The following is a 19,207-nucleotide window of genomic DNA, read 5'->3' as shown; positions in this document are numbered from 1 at the left end:
AAACCACTTGCTTTGTAGAAATATAAATGAATAAAATTCAAGAACAAACATCAGGCAGTATTGCGGACAGCTATTCTTTGTTTAGGGGTTTGCTTGATTTTGTTTACGTCACAGCCATCTGCTCGGGCTACGCTGAAAATGTGACACTCCGCCCTCTCGTGCTGTCAAGGTGTGATACTGCGTGTTGCCGTTAGTCTGACAGGACCCCGGTGGCGTTCCTGACTTTTCTGTTCACGGGACAGTAAACATGACTCAGCTAGAGAACACGAGGGAAGGTTCTCATCAAACCGGCGTCGGTCACAGTCTGAAAACATCATTAAATAAAGTCAAAACACCAGAAAGAGCAGTTTGACGCAGTCTGCGGAGTGCGCAGGACGGCGGCGCAGCCTGTTGCCGTTGGCAACCGGATCTCTGGACCTTCCCCCAGTCCTCACGTGACAAGGAAAAACAAACGCGCGGCACTTAGAGACAGTTTCAGTCTCTTCAAGTCGGGGACATATGTCAGTGTTGCTGTGTGGACGGAGATAAAGTGTCCGTCGCTGTTGATTTACCTCCAGAACCGACGCCGATGATTGAATATGATGCAGAGTAGACGGACGGACACAGGACCGGGCTGTGTCAGATCAGGAGGGGAAACAAAAGCAGTCCGCAGAGCTCACTGCAGAAAGATTCCGTACAGAGTCGGATACAACTGGAACAGAGGTGGAAGACTCAAGGAGCTGAGGATCAGGTGCGGGATCACTTCATGGAGTCTGGGGTTTCCTTTGCTGATCTTGATAAGATAAGATATTCCTCTATTAGTCCCACATTCAGGACATTATTACAGCAGCAGGAGTCAAAATAGGCATCAGTTAGTCGTAAGTAACATGGTTAAGTGTAATGGATAAAAATATAGAAAAATATGAATGTAATTAAACTAATATATACAGTGTAAAGACACATGAACCGTTGATATTGGATAGTTAATAGAGTTAAAGTGCAGAACATAATGCGGGTGATCATGTATCATTTCTTCTGTCCTTTCCAACCTCTGCAGGCACCTGGCCAGAAAGTTCCTGCACATGTGGATGGAGAAAACCTTTGGTCGAGTTCCACCCCACAAAGCCAGGTGATGTGTCCCATTTATTTTGTAAATAAGTCGTGTTTACATCTCATTGTGTCGTCATGAGTCCTAACTGAGCCGGAGGTCACTCACTGAAGGGATCATTGTGTGGTGCAGGTCTCACTATGACAGTGTGGTGCTGAGACGAGCCGTAGAAGGATGGAGAGACGAGTGGTGGACGTCCAGGAGAGAGTGGAGTCTGACAACAAGGGCCCAGTGTCACTACAGGTCAGCTCAAACAGTTACAGGTTGTAATTAAGTACAAATCTCAGGTACTTTACTTCATTATTTCGATTTTAGACTTCATTTGGACTTTTTACTCCATGACATTTATCTTACAGGAGCAGTGATTTTATTTAAATAACTGATCAAATTGTTTTGCACAAAAAGGAACCGTTTGAGAAATTAAATTTGTGGAGCTCAGCTTTACTTTTTTGATTCTCTCACGGGTGATCTCATGACCCCTCAGAATTATCTTGTGAAACCCCTTGAGGGGCCAATGCTGATACAGATTTTAGACAGTAAAAAGAAATCCAATATAGATATATTGGCTGATATATACAGTGGGGTCAAAAAGTCAAGACCCCATTGACAAACCTCTAATATTTACACATACAATAGACCTGGATTTCTTTTTGAAATCACCAGAAGTTATGTCATGTAAAATGAGGAGGAAATGTTGAAGATTCTGCACTTAAGCCCCAAATCTAAGCAAATTAGAGGAATTGACTAACTTTGCACAATTCTGGAAGTTTCATCCCTTCAGTTGACGCTTGAGTTCAAATGACACTCAGATGAATTTGATCCACCAATCAGAGCACGTGTCCACCTATTATAAATAAGGCTTTTTCTCAAATGATGGCTATATATGTAGATACTATAGTTTGGTAGATTTGTGGCTGTGGCTCAGAATCTGGATCCCCAGCTCAGGGAACTCAGGGAACCAGAAATTGCCACTGAAAGCTGTTCTGCTCGAGTATAAATAATGTGTATGAATGTGTGTAAATGGGTGAAGCTGGTCACAGATGATTATTGTGTTTGCTCATTAATTACTTTGTGTTTCAGGTATTATCTGTGTAACTTGGCGTTCCATCGCTGGCAAACATATATCTCCCTGCAGAGGGAAAAGAAGAGCAAACTGAAAAACGCTGAATCATACGGTATGAATTATAGGATAGGATAAGTACATCCAACTTAATATAACATCACGTCATTCAGATACACATGAAGCTGCTGTGACACTAATCACTTTGTTTCACGGACCAGCTGACAGGCAACGGATACGTCTGGTCTGGGAGCGGTGGGAGGTTTTCGTAGAGATGAGACGGATGAAGAAGAGGATGATACAATCAGCTGTTGAGCATAACAGACTCGCAGCTCTGCAGTAAGTGAACTCTAGTCACAAGGCACAGCACTGTGGAGATGATCCTCCCTGATGGTGTCATCACGCCCTTAGCTTCGGTCGTGTAGTTCTACACTCATGATGTTTTACTGTGCAGTTCTGCATGGAGCTTATGGCGGACCAGGCTGCAGCGGCTTCGAGACCTTTACACTTTGGAGGAGCAAACTGTCAAACAGCAGGCGCTGGCTTTAAAGAAGAGGGTAAACACTTCATCTGACTCATTCATAACTTGTGTCTTCTCATTATCCATTGCCGCGACATACATACTGACCTCTGTAGTATTTCCTATGTGGTTATTTACTTTGGGAGATGTGTGCTCTGCTCTCTTTTTGCAAAGGCTTGGCTTCAGTGGACAGAAATGCACGTAGCTTTTCGTTGTCAGAAAGAGAAAGAATCCAGAGCTTCACTTCACTTCATCCTCAAACTGAAGAGAAACACACTGCATCAGTGGACGAGTTATGTGTCCTGCTGCCAAACCAGAAGAACGTCGCAAGGTTATTTTAATTACCTGCCTGTTATACATACTTTTTGTGTTTACGTTGTATTATTCAGTTATCTGTTAATACGCCTGTTTTGATTTTTGTAGCCGCAGCTCAGCGGGCCTGTTACCTCCGCCTGGCGAGGACGTGCTTGAGTCATTGGAGGAAGGCGTTGCATCGCAGGTGGAGTGAGGAGGTGCAATTACAAGCTGCAGGGCAGTTAGCCACACAGAGCAGCCAACGCAGAGCACTGCAGCGATGGAGAACTTGTATCCTAATCAATACCCAATCTTTTATTTTCTACTGCAGCATCAAAAGTCTGTAGAATTGTGAGTTGCTGTAATGATCAGTTCACGCGTTTGATTCTTGAGCTCATCAGTAGATGTGACGCTCTGCAGAGACGAAGCTGAAATGAACCAGACGGCGATTCAACACCACCAGCATCATCTGTTGGTAAGAACCAAACATTAAGCTACTGCGTATAATGATACAGCTTGTGATCAGTTCATGTGTTGAAGACTGTGGGTTCTTGTTGCAGAGCGCTGGACTGCAGGGACTTTTTCTCAACGTCACCTGGAACCAAACACATCGCTTGAACAACAACATGGCTGTCCAGCATCATCATCAAACCGTAAACAACAACAATTCAGCGCTCCACCAAGAAATACACGATTAGTGAAGAACTTCAATTAAAGTCTCCATTGATTGAATGGTGGGAGTTTTGTGTTTCATGTAGATGCTGAGGAAGTTTTGGAGGCTGTGGCAGGATCGACTGGAGGAGGCTGAAGACAAGAGTTTTCAACCTCTAACAGAAAAGGCAGCGACCATCTACAGGTGCTTTTATTCTTTAGCTTCAACTATATTAGCCCTGAGGTGAAGTAATATATGTATTGATATAAAGCGTTACATCAGTATGTTTAACACTTAATTTTAAGTCATTCCTGTGTGATTAATTTGGATTTGAATCTCTATCTATTTATCCGTTTTGCATTTTGACAGCATGTCCGTGCTGAGTAGCTGTTTTCGCGACTGGAGGGAGAAACTTGCTGAACAGAGACACATGCAGGTATTTAAAAAAAAACATATTTCAACAAAAAAAAAAACTTCCCAAAAAAGCAAATAATAGGTCAAGACTCCCGAGGGTTAATTGCTCTAAATTCTTTATTTTTAAACCAGAAAAAAAATGTTTTCCTTGATTTTAGAGCTGAAACAGTTTGTCAGTTAAGTGATTAGTCAATCGACAGAAAATCTATTTACAACAATTTTGATATCATTCAATAGCAAATTTACAAAAAATTATTTTCTGTAGGAACTGGAGCATCAGGCAGACGTTTGGTTTGCAGGGCGTATGCTGCCTGAGTGTTTCACCTCATGGGTTGAATTCACTCTTCAGAGGAGACTCCACAAACACAGGAAACACAAGGTTGAAGTTTTTAACCAGTGAGTTACACACTTTTTCCTCCAGACTTGTTTGTAGATTTATTTCCAAACCAGGCAGAGATGATCAGATTAGTTTATTTCCTGTGTTTTCAGGCAGCGTCAGTTCACTTGGGTGTTTTACACCTGGTGGGGACGATCAGAGAAGCACAAGGAGCAGATGCTGTCTGAGCGAATGGTACGTCAGCTGTAGATGGAAAAACTACATTGTTGATTACGTGTGTGTATCAGACACTGACAGTTAACTCGTTATCAGGCAATTCTCCACGAGGAGCAATACCACATGCAGAGAGCCTTTGCTTGCTGGAGGCAAAGGACAGAGCAGCGGCTCAGTGAGGAGGAGAAACAGGAAGCTTCCGAGCATCTGTACCTGCAGCGACTTCTCCACAAGACGGTGACGCAGTGGAAGGAATACAGCTCTGAGATACGAGACAGGTGAGGAAAACTCTGTACTGCTGCAGGGATTTATCTGTTCTAGTTACAAGTATGTATGTACCACTACTAGTAAGTATATCAGTGCTGTGAGCTCTCAGTGCTGCGAGCTTACCGGTTTGTTTATTTCTGTGACAGGAGAAGCCGAGAACATCAGGCCTGTCATCAGGGGGACCTGTGTCGCTTGAAATGGGCTCTGGAGAAATGGAAAAAGGTGCTTTTTTCATCTCTGTCTGTCCTTACACCTTCATTTTATTTTATACATTTTTTTCCCGAATAGTTGCTGATTATTTTCCTGTTTTCTTTCCGTGTGTTTGATCAGTTTGTCCACATCAAGAGAGGGAAAAAAAGCAAACTGGAGGAGATGCAGCGTTTCAATGAAACTAAACTTCTCAAACACACCTTTGTGGCCTGGAGGGTATATTAATCTTAGTTACAGGCAATGTAATCACATGATATCATGCACTGGATTTGATAAAGCTAATGGGAAAGCTGTTAACACTGTGGCTGTATTCACAGACACACAATCTGCAAATGTCACATGTCTACGATCAGGCAGAGGAACTTCACAGAAAGAAAACCCAGAACTTTCTCAGGTATTAAACACAAATGTTGTGATTAAATTCTGTGAGGCTGAAAAGTTCGTCTTTCTCTAATCAGAAACCACAGGTTTATATCAGCATCATCAGTTTCAGTCATGTCTCTCCAGAATGGTTCTGTCAGTGTGGAGGGAGAACGCAGGGCTGCAGGCAGAGAGTCGACACCTGGAGCAACGAGCACAGAATCACTCTCAGCACTTTCTCCTGTCTAAGGTGGAAATCAGTCTTTTATCTTCAAAACTAATTGTTTTCATCTGAGCCTTTGTTTATTGCTTTCTTGCTCTAAATCTCCAAAGGTGTTTCTTGCATGGAGAGAAGCAACAACACTTGCAGTGATAAAGCACCACCAGCAGGGGGAGGCAGTTAGCAGGGCTCAGAGAGCCATAAACCAAGGTAACAAGTTTGTATGTTTGTTTAATGCATTTTGATTGGCTCTCACATCGTGTACAGCTCATTAATGAAATTTCAAAGATTCATAAAACAAGCAAACCAAGGGTGGCTTTCTTTTCAAAAGTTAATATCCCTACATTCTACAGTGATTTATTGCATAAACCACAAGATTCCTCTAGAAAAATTCACTCGTCAGCTTGCATCTATAATGTTCTGCACCTTATAAGCTGATGTTTTCTGTGTTCAGTGTTTCTGCTGCGGTCGTTCACTCAGTGGAGGAAACGAACCAGAGAGGCTCGCAAGGAGAGGATGTGTATGGAGAAAGCCAGATGGCATCATGACTCCACACTCCTCTCTAAAGCACTGAAACATTGGAATAAGCATCAGGACCAAAACCGGAAAAATAAGGTTTATAATCCATTTTCCCTTTGTTTTGTAAATCCCCACGCTGTGATATGAATTCTTAAAAATATTTCTTCTTCATAGGTGATGAAGCGACAAGGAATCTTGTTGCTGAGATTGAAGATGTACCAGGCCTACTATGAACAATGGAAAACAAAGGTTTGTTGATGTCTCACATGCTCAACCTCTCAAGAGGCACCCAACTGATTTTACACATAAAGATCAGTTTATTTTTCATGAAGATGATTATTAACAATCTTACTAATATTCAGCCAGTGAAAACTGTTGTATAATGTCTCTGTGGCTTTGAAGGAGGTTATTAAAGTTCAGAGTTTACTCGATTTATCAGTTGGATGATAATATCAGCTAATTCGCAATGTATATATGATATTGGCCCACAAAAGAACATATGAGTTTCTGCAGCTTTGATTTTGACTTTATTGTATCAAATAATCTCTTACATTCCCTCAACTTAATATAAATAGAAAAACATAAATTGCTGGACTTGCCCATTAAAACTGATAGTCATAGTTAAAAAGGGAATTGCCACTCTTATTTGTATGATTTTCTTTCTTGTGGTGGTAATAGTTCAGCTTGCCACATGGAGAATGAATGTGAGTAGCTATTGTATATATGTGGTTTGATTTACGACAGTTTAAGTGGCTGTGAGTTCATCTCTTGAGAACACTTGCTCTCCCATCACCTGTAACACCCTGACATGTCTAACTATCACCAGCTGTGCACCTCTCTACCTCATCTCCCACACAGATTTAGCACTTAATACGTCTGTACTGTACCTTAGCTTTGGTGTTGTCCCTCAGTTGTACGTCACTTTGGAGCAAAGTGTCTGCCCAATGTTTACATTTAAATCACTTGGGTTTATTTCCTGCGAACAGCTGCAGCACAGACGAAGAGAAGCTAAGCAGACGGAGAAAGCGCTCTGGCACTGGTCTCTCACTCTTCAGTCCAAGGTAACACGTTTTTTTTTTCTCAAGGCCCCCCCCCCGATAAATTCAAGCTAGAAAGATTGCTGAGTTGCTTCTCACTCTAACGTGTTTGGTGTGTCTTGGTGCATGTGCTGCAGGTGCTGTATGGATGGAGGCTGTTGGTCACTGAGCAGCGCCGGGAGCAGGAGCAGGCAGCCTCAGCTGCACGGGTCTACAGAGACCAGCTGCTGAGGGAGGGCGTCACGTGCATCCTCACATATGCTGCTCACATGAACGACCTCACGACGAGCCTCACGCAGCACAGCCAAGAACAAGTGGGTATCCGAGTGGGGAAATTTTCTATCACTTCACCGTGAGTGCTATCTCTTCAAGTCTGTCCTGTGTCCTGCAGAGATCGCGGCATCTCCAGAGAGTGGTCAGACGTTGTGCTATGCGGTGGAAGCAGCGGGCGCTTTGTAAACCTCAAAGAGAAAAAGCAGTTATAGAGCAACCTCGGAAAAAGAGCGTGACCTTCTGTTTGACGACACATGGACCAGAGAGAGTTTCCGCGTCTGACTCAGTGGAGCAGGAAGCTGAAGACGTAGAGCTCAGCAAGCTGTGAGTCTGATTCCCTGACACCGCAAATCTGTGCTCAACACATGAACTCATGTCTCACAGTTTTCTTTTTTTTAAACAGGCTTGCTACAAACATAACTCGACGACAACCCCGTCGCTGCAGAGAACAGTTTGAGTCTCCAGTCTCAGTCTTGCCACATACAGGGTAAATCTCTTTTTCAAGCACTACATTATTTTGGGATCTTGCATATGTATCTCATATTACAAATCATAACTTGAAACCAAAACCCTTCAGTTTTCAGAAAAACCAGACGGCGGTGTTGACCGGCCTCCATCCTGCTGATGCCCTGGTTAGCTCCACACATCCGAGCCCGAAGACGGAAGGAAGCGAAGACCTTCTTTTGCCTCCTTCTGCTTTCATGAACACTGGGTCTCAAACTACGGTAATAATCACCTGGTTGATTTGGACAAATATCAATTCAAATTCAGTGCTTAATTGAGAAAAGATAATAATTACTTTGCGTTATGATTTGTTTATTTTTTCCAAGTTGGGAAAAAGCAGATGGACTGGAGACATCCCCTGTGTTTCTTTTCATCAGTTGGTTTCTCCCTTCAAACATTACTCCAGGTATCCAGGTAGGTCCGGCTGCACTGTTTCTTTTCAGTGATTATGAAAAACAAGATTTGAAGTTGATATTATGTTTTGTCCAATGAAGAAACTGAGAGTCTTGATGTAGAAGATGCAAGAACTGATCCAACGTCATTTCTGACGAGAGAACTGCTCAGCATTCAGCTCAACATGAAGAGTTTCCAACGGGACAGGAAACAGCTCAGGTAAAGAAAGGGACCGTTTTTCCTTTCTTCTTGTGGTGTTGTTCATGTTGTCGCTATAGTAACTGATGCTCTGTGTGTTTGTGTGTGTGTCTCCAGGTCATGGCAGAAACTGAGAGAGGTGTTGCAGAGTTGGCTGCAGACCAGTGGAGAGGATGACCAAATGGAAAAAGATTCTGTTTGTCTGGAGTTGAAGGAGGTAAGGAGATCAGATCATGTTACATGTTCAACAGGTAACAACATTTTCATACTGTGAAATCCAGCGGCTGCACGAGGACACAATTATCAGTGTTGGCTTGTGGACCTAAAAAAAGGTTGATTTGTGATTAACAATTAGTTATTTTACTCCAATTTTTCTCACAGTTTCAAACATAAACAGTGACCTTGGCTCAAGTTTATTAATGATTTGTAAAATCATTTAAAACCAAAGAATACTTGAATTAAAAATGTTTTGCTGAATGTCCCCTCATGTCATTAATTTCACGAATAACAAACTCTAAATTACAAATATAACCATGTATTGCTAACGAGAGAAGAATGTGCTGTATCCACAATGGGTTTGATGATGATCTTGTTCATCAACAATGGTCAGAGAAATCTCCAATAGCCTAAAGTCAATACTCTGTCTGCCACATAATAGTAAGTCAATCCATCCATCAATTATCTGTACCAATTATCCTGGGAGTCATTGGATGTTTGAGTCTCCAATTAACCTAAGCTGGATGTCTTTGGATGTGGGAGAAAGCCTGAGAACTCACCCAAAACCCACAAAAACACAGGGAGAACATGTGTAGTAAATTAATATTAAATTTAATTTGCCCCGCTGTTTCACATCTGCATGTCACGTGTTTCACATAAAAGAATTTATGAAGTTATGCTCTCTCACAAGTGGATATACTATGAACTGTCTGAGGTAATTCAATTTGGAAAGATACACTAATAGCTTGAATTTTGTCGAAGGCCTCGTTTGAGCGATACATCTCAGTCAGCGGTCACATAAACTGAAACTGTATCAAGTCACTGACACTGGATGTGATTTTGCCTGAGTCACAGTGGGCGTTCTTGTTGTTGACAGCTGGACGAGCGCATCGACAGACTCTCCTCCCAACTGACCAATCGGAAGCCAAAGATGCTGCTGCACGCAGAGAGGATCCAGCGTTTAGAGACTGCCCTCCACACGTCGGGGGTGTCTGCTCTCAGTCGGAAAACAAGAGAGATGGAAACTGTTTACAACGTGACTGGAAACAGAACCGGTCCTCACACACTCCCAGAGTGACTACACCTGCTACACGTTCGGAACTGTTCTCCTGCTACGATCACATTTAGTAGAATGATGTGAGACTCTGACAAAGATTTGAGAAAGTAAAATGTCGACACAAATAATGCTATAAGCTTACTTTTTTGAACTTTTATACCTGTGCAGCACCTGCGGTCCAGGTGATGTTTTTTTTATTAAATATCATGTAAATGGTCTTAAAACTGTCTCTGCATATAAATCCAAGCACTTAAAAGGCGTCTTCACCTCTACATCAACACTTCTATGAAAACGTTGGGTAGGGGTTGTCCTTGTGACAGCTGGTGTTAAATATTTTCCATATGTGTGAAAAAAGTGACTTTTTCAGAGGAGTGGCCTTACGCAATAGGTTTTCTATTTCCCCATTAGGACCAGCGTCTCTTGTACTTTTGGAGAACCTTGGCAGGGAAACGAACAGAAAGGGCAACTGGGTGTTGTGCTCTGCGTTAGACAGATCTGTCCAAATCTTTGAGCTGCAGCAATGCGAGGACTTTTACTCTTTTACATGTTTGTCTGCTGTATCATGGGTGAGTTTTGTTCCTGAGCCAGTTCATTTATTTATATTGATAAGTTATTTTGTCGTCATGTACATTCTAACTGCGTTGATTATTGTTATTTGAGCTTTTGATTGTCGCTGGGAAAGTTGTCCCCCTCTTTGTGGAGCTTTTTGCTTTTCATGACGTATATATTAGAACTTATTTTAACTTGGAAATAAAATGATTTCACAGTTTGATAAAATGAAACGTTGCCTTCAGATCTTTACACTGAGTGGATGCACAAAGAAAATCATTAAATAAATATTAAAACCACTCAAATATGCAGCAGTGCAGTGTTTTACTCCTCTTGACTGACTTATGTGGATCGTTTGAATGGTTCTTTAAATGGCAGCAAAGAAGATGCGGTGGTGCACGGTGTCCGATCCTGAGCAGAGGAAGTGTGCAGAACTGGCCAAAGCTCTGGTGGCGGTGCTGCCTCCAGCTGTTGTGGCAGCTTTTGCAAGACTCTCATGCATACGAGCGTCCAGCACATCTGACTGCATCGAGAGGATCAGGGTGAGGCATTCCAAATCAGTAGGAAACAAAGCAAATGAATATGTTGCACCAGTAACATTGTTCTTGAAATCTTGTTCAGGACTCCAGAGGTTTAGAATAATAAACAAATGAATATTAAAATGAGGAGATCTGGGTGAGGGGTGAGATTTACTGTTTGCATTGAGGCATCCTGCGTAAAGTCTAAGGTATCTTTGTATTGTCAGCATAATATGAGAACCGTGCTACATGCAACTTGAAGTCAAATAACAATTTGAAAAAGACAGAAGAAGTTATTAAATTAGCATAGTAGTACATCATATATTAGTTGAATATCGATGCTTTTAATTTGATTTCGTTTTTTTGAGGTGCAGCAAAGATTTGTTTACCAGTTAGGGTTCAATCAAAATATTTGCACAGTAGATGTAACCTCCATTTGCTCTGGAAATGTGTCTTTCGTTAAATTTCTAAATGTCCTGCTGAGAAGTTCCCTCAGATGAACGTCCCAGCAAACACTCCAAGATTTTAAGTGTCAACAAAGCAATAAATTTAAATACAAAATGTTTTAAACCGAAGCTTCAACCTGGCAAAATCATGGAAAAGTTTGATTCCTCTGACTCTTGGGAGGATTTTTGTAATAAATGGACTCTGAAGGTCTATGAGGCGTCATATCAACATCTGGTGGAGTCGTGAAGTTCAACTTTTATTGTTAAATTCTTTGTTTCAGGCAAACCGTGCTGATGTAGTGACATTAGACGCAGGGGAGGTTTATTCTGCTGTGAAGCAGTTCGGCCTCGTTGCCATCGCCAAGGAAATATACAGTGATGGTAGGTTTGCTTTACATCTTTTAAAAACGTCAACATCCCTGTGTTCAGAGCCAGTTTACGAGTGTGTGTGTGTGTGTGTCTGCTCGGCAGGAGGCTGCATTCTGTCTGTGGCTGTGGTGACAAACAGCAGCTTGGACATCCGATCCCTGCAGGGCCTCAGGAGTTGTCACAGTGGCATACGATGGACAGCCGGCTGGAGTCTTCCTCTCGGCTTCCTGCTGTCCAGAAACTACCTGAGCTGGTCGAAGGAGCAGCCGCTCAGTCAAGGTAAGGAAGAGATTAACTAGTGAATGTAGGACAGTGATGAAGTTTTATTTCTCTTTCACATTTTGGGTTTTTCAGTCCCCTCACTTGTTTTTCTCCTCCCGTTCAGACGTCAGCACGTTCTTCAGTGCCAGCTGTGTCCCTGGAGCTGCTGCCATGGCTCCTCGTCTGTGTGCTCTGTGCCAAGGCCAGAAATCCTACATTCGCCAGAAGAATTACCGCTGTGAAACATCCCATAGTGAGCCCTTCTACAACAGCCAGGGGGCCCTCAGGTCTGAATCAACATGTGAAATTACAGTAAAAACATGAATGAAGGTCTCCTCTTACCTCTCCTGCTCTGTCACAGATGTCTGAGGAGAGGTGCAGGGGATGTTGCATTCGTGGACAATTTAGCCCTCGAAAGCATTGAAGGTTAATAATGAATTTTATATCTTACAATTCATCACCTCCACCAGGGAGCTTATGTTCTCACCTGTGGCTGTTTGTGTATTTGTTAGCAGGAATATGCCACAATTACTGAAGAGATTTGAATCACACTCGGTGGACGGAAGTTAGAAAATCTTGGCAGATCCAGTCAGATGCAGAAAGTTTAAAATCACTTTTCTTAACATTGCAAGATTTGGCTTTTTTCCTTATTTTCTCCAGAAATAATGGATCTTTTTTCTTGTGTTGAGATCTACGTGTTTTGACAGTTTAGTGCAGATCCAGATATTAATCCAGATTTGGTGGAAGAAATTGTCCGGTCTACATTATACACAGATTTACACACACATTTCTTAAAATTTGCTACAAACATTCACTTGACTTCAGGATGAACTGATCAAAGTTCAAGGTCACATATTTCCTGCAACTTGACTGATTGATGGATGTTTACTGAGGGCAAGGAAATGCCTGAAAAATAATATCAGGGGGAACTTGAGGGTAAAAGGCTGCAGGGTAGCTCAGCTAAGTTTAAAAAGGAAATTTGAATTTGCTAAATAAATGAATGAAAGAAAAGCTAAAAAACGATTTCTTCCACCAGATCATCTTTTTTTAACCATCTGCCCTTTCTCCCTCCTCCCTTCACATTCTGTCTCTTCTCTCAGAGAGTGATGAGTTCAGGTTACTGTGTCCTGACGGCACACAGGCTCCTCTCAGCCACTACAGAACCTGTAACCTGGGACGTGGTCCGGGCGGAGGCATCGTCACCAGATCCAACTTTCGCAAGGTTGCTCGCAAATTTCTTGTGACAGTGCAGGTAAAAAAAATAATAAATAAAATGCTTTTTCCCTCAGATATCACACATCATTTCTGTGTGCTCCATTTCCCAAATTATTGTTTTATCCCAATAACACCAACCCCTGTGTGGACTCTGTTATTCTTCAGATGCTGTTTGGTCGTCGAGGGAGAGAGAGACAGCGCTTCCAGCTCTTCAACTCTTCTGCTTTCGGGGAGAACGACCTCCTCTTCAAAGACATGACAAATAAATTATTTGTCCTTCCAGACGACATGGACGTCAGTCAGGTGCTGGGGCTGGATTATGTGGCTCTGCTCAAAGGCCTCGGACATGAAGGTGCTTCACTGTTACTTTTCATCTTAAAGTCACTGACTCTGTGTGATCGTGTGTGACGTCATTAAACTTGTGTGCAGGCAGCTCACTGGAGGACAGTGTGGTGCGATGGTGCTGCATCAGCCACGCAGAGCAGAAGAAGTGTGAACAGTGGGCTCTCAGTATCAAATCAGACCCTCTGGTGTGTGTCAGAGCCGTTTCAATGAGGGACTGTATCGAGAAGATCAAGGTGAGTTTTATAAATTGCATGATATCAGTATTTTATCAAACTCTGTAGAAAAGCCACTGTTCCTTTTCTACAGAGGGACGAGGTGGACGCTGCCTCGCTGGATGCAACACACTCCTTCATCGCCGGGAAATGTGGTCTCATCCCTGTAGTGACAGAATATTATGGTAAGACTCCACATATTTTATTTTTCTGACTCATCATACTTCTATGTATCCATATTATCAAATTGCTTCAAATTATGTTCATTATCGACTGTTGGTCTTCATTAGTCCCGAATTTTGATATTTGATCCAAAATGCTAATATCTGCTACTTCTCAAATGTAAAAGTTTGGACTATTTACTTGGACAAAACAGGCAATTTGAAATTATCAGTTCAGCCTTTGTACAAATAATGTGGTGATTATGGCTGCGGCTAATCATGATTTCTTATTTTCTAATCATTTGCAGATGATTTTCTTACTTAATTGGTTTATAATTTCAACTGTGCAATGTCAGAAAATGTGCATCTCAGTTCCACACTGTCCGAGGTGATATCGTCATATTGCAAATTACATCCAACCAACTGACTCTTACGCAAAACAGAAAAACTTTGCACATTTGAGAACCTTGAACCAGCAGTGTTTTATATGTTTGCTTTAAAAATTACTCAAATAGTCATCCAAACAAATCCAAACAAAGTTTCTGTGAAAAAACAAAACTTATTAGAACCAGAATCTGTTCAGTTTTATGATGAAATTCTATTGACTACAAAAACTAATTTCACATGAAACAATTGATAACAATTTATATTTTACAAAGGTATTATTATTATTATCAGACTCTACAATCAACATCATCTGAAGAAAGTTTACATTGTTTTCTGACATTTCTTGAACTAAATGTTCAGTTGTTTAAAAAGTTCTCATCCACAATTAGTTGCAGTTCTCATCTAAACTTTAACTTTAAACTATATTGATCTGCTTCTGCCATAATTCTCTTCTACTCTAGGAAGTAAATGTGTGCTCACTGGGGGATTAACTCACCTAGAGACAGATGGTAAGATGAAAAAGAGAAAAACAGCTACACACATAACTCACTGTGATCTTAAAAAGTTAAAGTGATCATTGTCTTTAAATGGAAAGCGTCCTCAGTGCTGCCCTCAGTGGTGGGTGTCGCAGTTGCGAGGCGCTCCAACAGGAACGTCTTCATCGGGAACCTTGGAGGGCGTCGCTCCTGTCAGGGCCACATGTACAGCCCCGCAGGCTGGATGCTGCCCTACAGACACACGTTGAGTCTGGAGCACAACAGCAGCTCCTGTGATCCAAACCAAGGTGCTGCTTTATTTAACACATTCTCCAATATTCACCTGCTTGTATTATTGGCATTATAAACGCTATCCTCTGTTTCAACAACCCTGACATGTGACCACTGTCCCTTTGTGTTGACTTAGTTTACAATGACGTGTTCTGGAAAGGCTGCCTTCCTGGCTCTCAGGGGAATCTGTGTAAAGTGTGTATGGGAGGCAGCGGGGAGGCTGCAACCAGACGCTGCGCTGACAACCACAATGAGCGTTACTATGGCAACATGGGGGCTTTAAGGTAGGAGCGGAGGCTTACCTCAGAGAGAGGTTTCTCCACAAAGTATGAAAAAACATTCCTCTTTTACCTGAAGCCATATACAGCCATTAAGATCATTTTGGTTTTAAGATATTTGTGTTGTCGGTGTGAATAGAATTAAGTTCATGTTGCTCACAGCAATGAAAGGTTATATTTAAAACTACATTAACAGATTTTCTGGCCTTACTCCTTTTACTGGGAAGCAACTTTTAACACAAGACTGAGACATTATCACCTATCACCACATTATTGGACAACTGGAAGTTCAACATTCACTAGATTTGTATCTATTTATGTTCTCTTGAAGGAACTGAAAGGGGGCTCAGAGAGTGCAGATCTCCTCCAAGGTTAATGCTCTATCTGGCCACGTCAAAGAAAGTGAAAAACAATCCTGGATCTGCCCGTTTATGCAAATCAACTCCAAAATGAAATGGGTTCTTCTTCCTTGTGCCATGTCCCACCCCCTCTCAAAATCTCATGGAAATCAGAGAGAGACGAGCAAACAAACAAACAGGGAGGAAAAAATGTAATCCTTCGAGGAGCTAAACATCTGTCCGACATACACAGATACAAACTCTTCAATAGACCGAAAGAAGAAGAAGAAGAAGAAGAAGAACATCTGTCTCATAAGCGACTTATTGCTTCACTATGTTCACCAGTGAGTTGCTCACTTTGTGTGTCTGTCATCAGTGCTGCACAGGAAGTGAACATTGAGTATAGCAGCTTTTACACTGAAAAAAGTTGAGTGCTGCACCTGAAAACAAAAAGAGTAAACTCACGTATACGTTCCTGCAGGAAAACTAAATAATGCGATAGAGCTCACGCAGGTTAATCACTCAGAAACCGAACAACCTCTTTCATTTAAAAGTAGTGATTTTATCAATTTTAGTTATAAGTATATTGATTATTGACAATTTAAAAAACTTAACAGCAACATTTCTCTCTAGAATCCGATATGTCACTGTGGCTGAAGTGAGAAAATCTATATAGATTTTCATAAAGCTTGGGTTGAACTGACCCTTTAATCCTCTTTGATCTTCACAGGTGCCTGGTCGGAGATCCCAGTGGAAAAAGCTACGGCGATGTGGCCTTTTTAGAGCAGCACAACCTTCAAGATAACATCCTCAGTGAGATGTTCAACATTAACTTCTGACAGGAACACACACTGATGCGCGTTTATCTTGTGTGTTTATCATGTCACCGTGTTTGTTTCTGTCCGGTCGTGCTTCAGGTTTGAGCTCCAGTGGCTGGGCGGAGGGTTTGACGTCATCAGACTTCGAGTTGCTGTGTGATGACGGCCGTCGGGCCCCGCTGTCGGAGTGGGAGAGCTGCAACCTCGGGGTCATCCCACCGAACACTGTCATGACACGGCCGGTGCTCACGGCGCGAGTGTACGACTTCCTCATGAAGTCACAGGTCAGCTGATGGGATTTGATTTTCAAACTATGTGGGAGGTTTTAAAATGTGGCTCTTCTTGTGCACACTGTGGCTCCACACTTAGTGACATGCTGTCTCTTTACATCACTGCAGAATAGAGTCTCAGGATTTCTCACTCACAGTTTGATGTTTTACTTTAAGACACTTTAAACACTTTTTAGCAACCATACAAGATCTAAAGCTAAAATAAAAGTCTTTCATTCAAATAATGAATCGGCTGATTAAAGAATGTGTTTAAAGGTTCAGTGTGTAAGATTTAGGTGAAAGGGATCTATTCGCAGAAATTGAATATAATATAATCCAAGTGATGTTTTCACTAGTGTGTGTCATCTAAACTGTACAAGTTGTTGTTTTCTTTACACTAGAGTGAGCCCTTTATATTTAAATACTTTAAATACTTTAAATTTACACAGGGAGTGGGTCCTCTCTACGGAGGCCGCCATGTTTTTACAGTAGCCCAAACTGGACAAACTAAACACCTTTTGAGTTTTTATGACGACTAAAGGCTTCCACAGGTTCTCTTTGTTTGGAAGGGGAGGGTGAGGTGAGGGGTATTCAGCTGCAACATGCAAGTTCACCACTAGATGTCACTACATTCTACACACTGAACCTTTAAGTCTGACCATAAACTTGATGCCATGTTTTTGTTATGGACACATTTCGATTGCTATCAAAAAGAAATTGATGTCCTGTCCTGACAGCAGCCTGAGTCAAAATCACATTGTCAAAGATCCACTTTTCTGTTTCCTTTGATTAATGTTGGTGTAAATCAGGAAATGCACTTAAATTACAATCTTTGGCAGTTAAGTTTGATATTTATTCTTTAAATCTTTAAACACGTTTTTTTTTTACCATGAAGGAAACTTTGTCAGCCAAACCAAACGCAGAGTTCCAGCTCTTTGAGTCTCATCCGTACGGAGAGAGTGACCTGCTGTTCAAAGATTCAACGCAGTGTTTCGTCCACACGAGTCACATGGATTACCGTTCCATCCTCGGAGAGGAGTTTTACTCCCATGCAGAATCCGTCTTCAACTGCACACACTCTGGTACAGCTGCAACCAAATACACTGCCTGATTTCCATGTCAAATTTATATAACCATCTCTTTTGCTAATGTATTCCTTACTTCTCCTTACAACAGATATCCTGGAGTTTTGCAATCAGGACGTGTGCAGCATATTCTAACGGACATAGAGAAGGAAACAACTCTTTATGTTCTTCTCGATGGTTAAAACCTTCACACGCATTATTTTCCTCCATAACTGATGGCTGCAAACTATCAATTATATCATCGGGATCATACAAAAACTGCCGGATGTGTGGTCGTGCACAACAAGGGTTGGGATTGACACAAAGGACCTTTCAACGACTCATCATTATGTTTGCTTTCTCTTTTGCAACTTCAAGATGTCATTAATACATCTTATCAAGTCGGAGTGATGTGTCATGTGTAATCTGTGTGTTTTATAAAGACAGGTAATTCTTTCCTGAGACAAATGTTTTCAAGTTTAAAAAACACAAACCTGACATTGTGATAACCTGTGACGAGGCCCAGCACTGGTAACTGCAGTTTCACTCAATCCTGAAAGGGATAGTTCACCCAAAAGTTCACTCATTATCTACTCACCACAATGCCGATGTAGGGGTTTCAGGGGGAAACAGAGTTGCAGCCAAATACAATTGAAGTAACTAGTGACCGCTTCTTCAAACGCATATAAACAACAGAAAAAAACTTGAAACATTTAACATGTTTTTTGCCTAAATGTCCTCTGATATCTCTGGAGCCATGTTCGCACGTGGATCATATTCGGCTGCAACACTATTTACCCCTGAGACTCCAGAAGTGTTTTGTGGACTCAAACACTTCACCCACCCTTCCATCGGCACAGTGGTGACTAGATAATGAGTGAAGTCTCTGTGTTTGTTATTAAAAGTCTGAACGTGAGAATAAGCTGTGTAAGAGATACACAGATAGTGATGAAGACATGTGTTTTAAATCTGGTGTATGTTTGTTGTTCGGTTTATTTTGAGCAGGAATGGGGCCTCGGATGATCAATTTAGTTGCAGATGCAGATAAAGGGCAGATCCAAGATTTTGTTTCCCACTTTGTTTTTTGACAAATAAATTATTTCATTTATCAGACCACTTCCTTTTTTTTATATTTCCACAAAACCATCAGATGTGTATTGTTATTATTTTGTCCTCCCTAGTCGTTGAGGGTTCTCCTCCTCTGTGTTACTACAGAACCCTCATGAAGCTGCTAATCTTTAGTTTAATGTCTTTAAACTGAGGCTGTAGTTTGTGTCCGTCTGTTTATCTTAATTATGTGTTATGTCTTTCTATTTATCTTTAATCTTTAGGTTCAGGTACATCACTTGTCGTTGAAAGACACATATATATAAATATAC

General features: G+C 41.6%; 2 protein-coding genes across 2 annotated transcripts; both read left to right on the top strand.

The window, feature by feature from the left end:
* The first annotated feature begins 189 nt into the window (after positions 1 to 189).
* On the top strand, positions 190 to 10,689 carry sfi1 (SFI1 centrin binding protein). Its single transcript, XM_035152775.2, has 31 exons — positions 190 to 730; positions 1,037 to 1,108; positions 1,220 to 1,330; positions 2,168 to 2,262; positions 2,369 to 2,486; positions 2,602 to 2,704; positions 2,842 to 2,998; positions 3,091 to 3,252; positions 3,366 to 3,436; positions 3,522 to 3,614; positions 3,720 to 3,817; positions 3,983 to 4,049; positions 4,293 to 4,423; positions 4,517 to 4,598; positions 4,677 to 4,855; positions 4,991 to 5,066; positions 5,175 to 5,270; positions 5,372 to 5,448; positions 5,562 to 5,664; positions 5,748 to 5,844; positions 6,089 to 6,249; positions 6,328 to 6,402; positions 7,140 to 7,214; positions 7,328 to 7,504; positions 7,582 to 7,787; positions 7,867 to 7,950; positions 8,041 to 8,188; positions 8,294 to 8,381; positions 8,462 to 8,579; positions 8,676 to 8,775; positions 9,652 to 10,689. The coding sequence occupies exons 1-31, from the start codon at positions 579 to 581 to the stop codon at positions 9,850 to 9,852; spliced, it is 3,573 nt and encodes a 1,190-aa protein (XP_035008666.2). The 5' UTR covers positions 190 to 578; the 3' UTR covers positions 9,853 to 10,689.
* sxph (saxiphilin) lies at positions 10,261 to 18,941 on the top strand. The gene is made up of 17 exons (XM_035152776.2): positions 10,261 to 10,397; positions 10,759 to 10,922; positions 11,626 to 11,725; positions 11,816 to 11,992; positions 12,099 to 12,261; positions 12,336 to 12,400; positions 13,075 to 13,226; positions 13,355 to 13,541; positions 13,619 to 13,767; positions 13,841 to 13,931; positions 14,756 to 14,803; positions 14,890 to 15,078; positions 15,198 to 15,345; positions 16,408 to 16,490; positions 16,595 to 16,779; positions 17,660 to 17,846; positions 17,941 to 18,941. Exons 1-17 carry the CDS (start codon positions 10,352 to 10,354, stop codon positions 17,982 to 17,984), a joined length of 2,178 nt encoding a protein of 725 aa, XP_035008667.2. The 5' UTR covers positions 10,261 to 10,351; the 3' UTR covers positions 17,985 to 18,941.
* Positions 18,942 to 19,207: the final 266 nt, after the last annotated feature.

This window comes from Hippoglossus stenolepis, chromosome 3 (assembly GCF_022539355.2).
Source record: "Hippoglossus stenolepis isolate QCI-W04-F060 chromosome 3, HSTE1.2, whole genome shotgun sequence".
Lineage (NCBI taxonomy): Eukaryota > Metazoa > Chordata > Actinopteri > Pleuronectiformes > Pleuronectidae > Hippoglossus > Hippoglossus stenolepis.
Note: the sequence above shows the minus strand (reverse complement) of the source record. Positions and strands in the feature narration are given on the sequence as shown.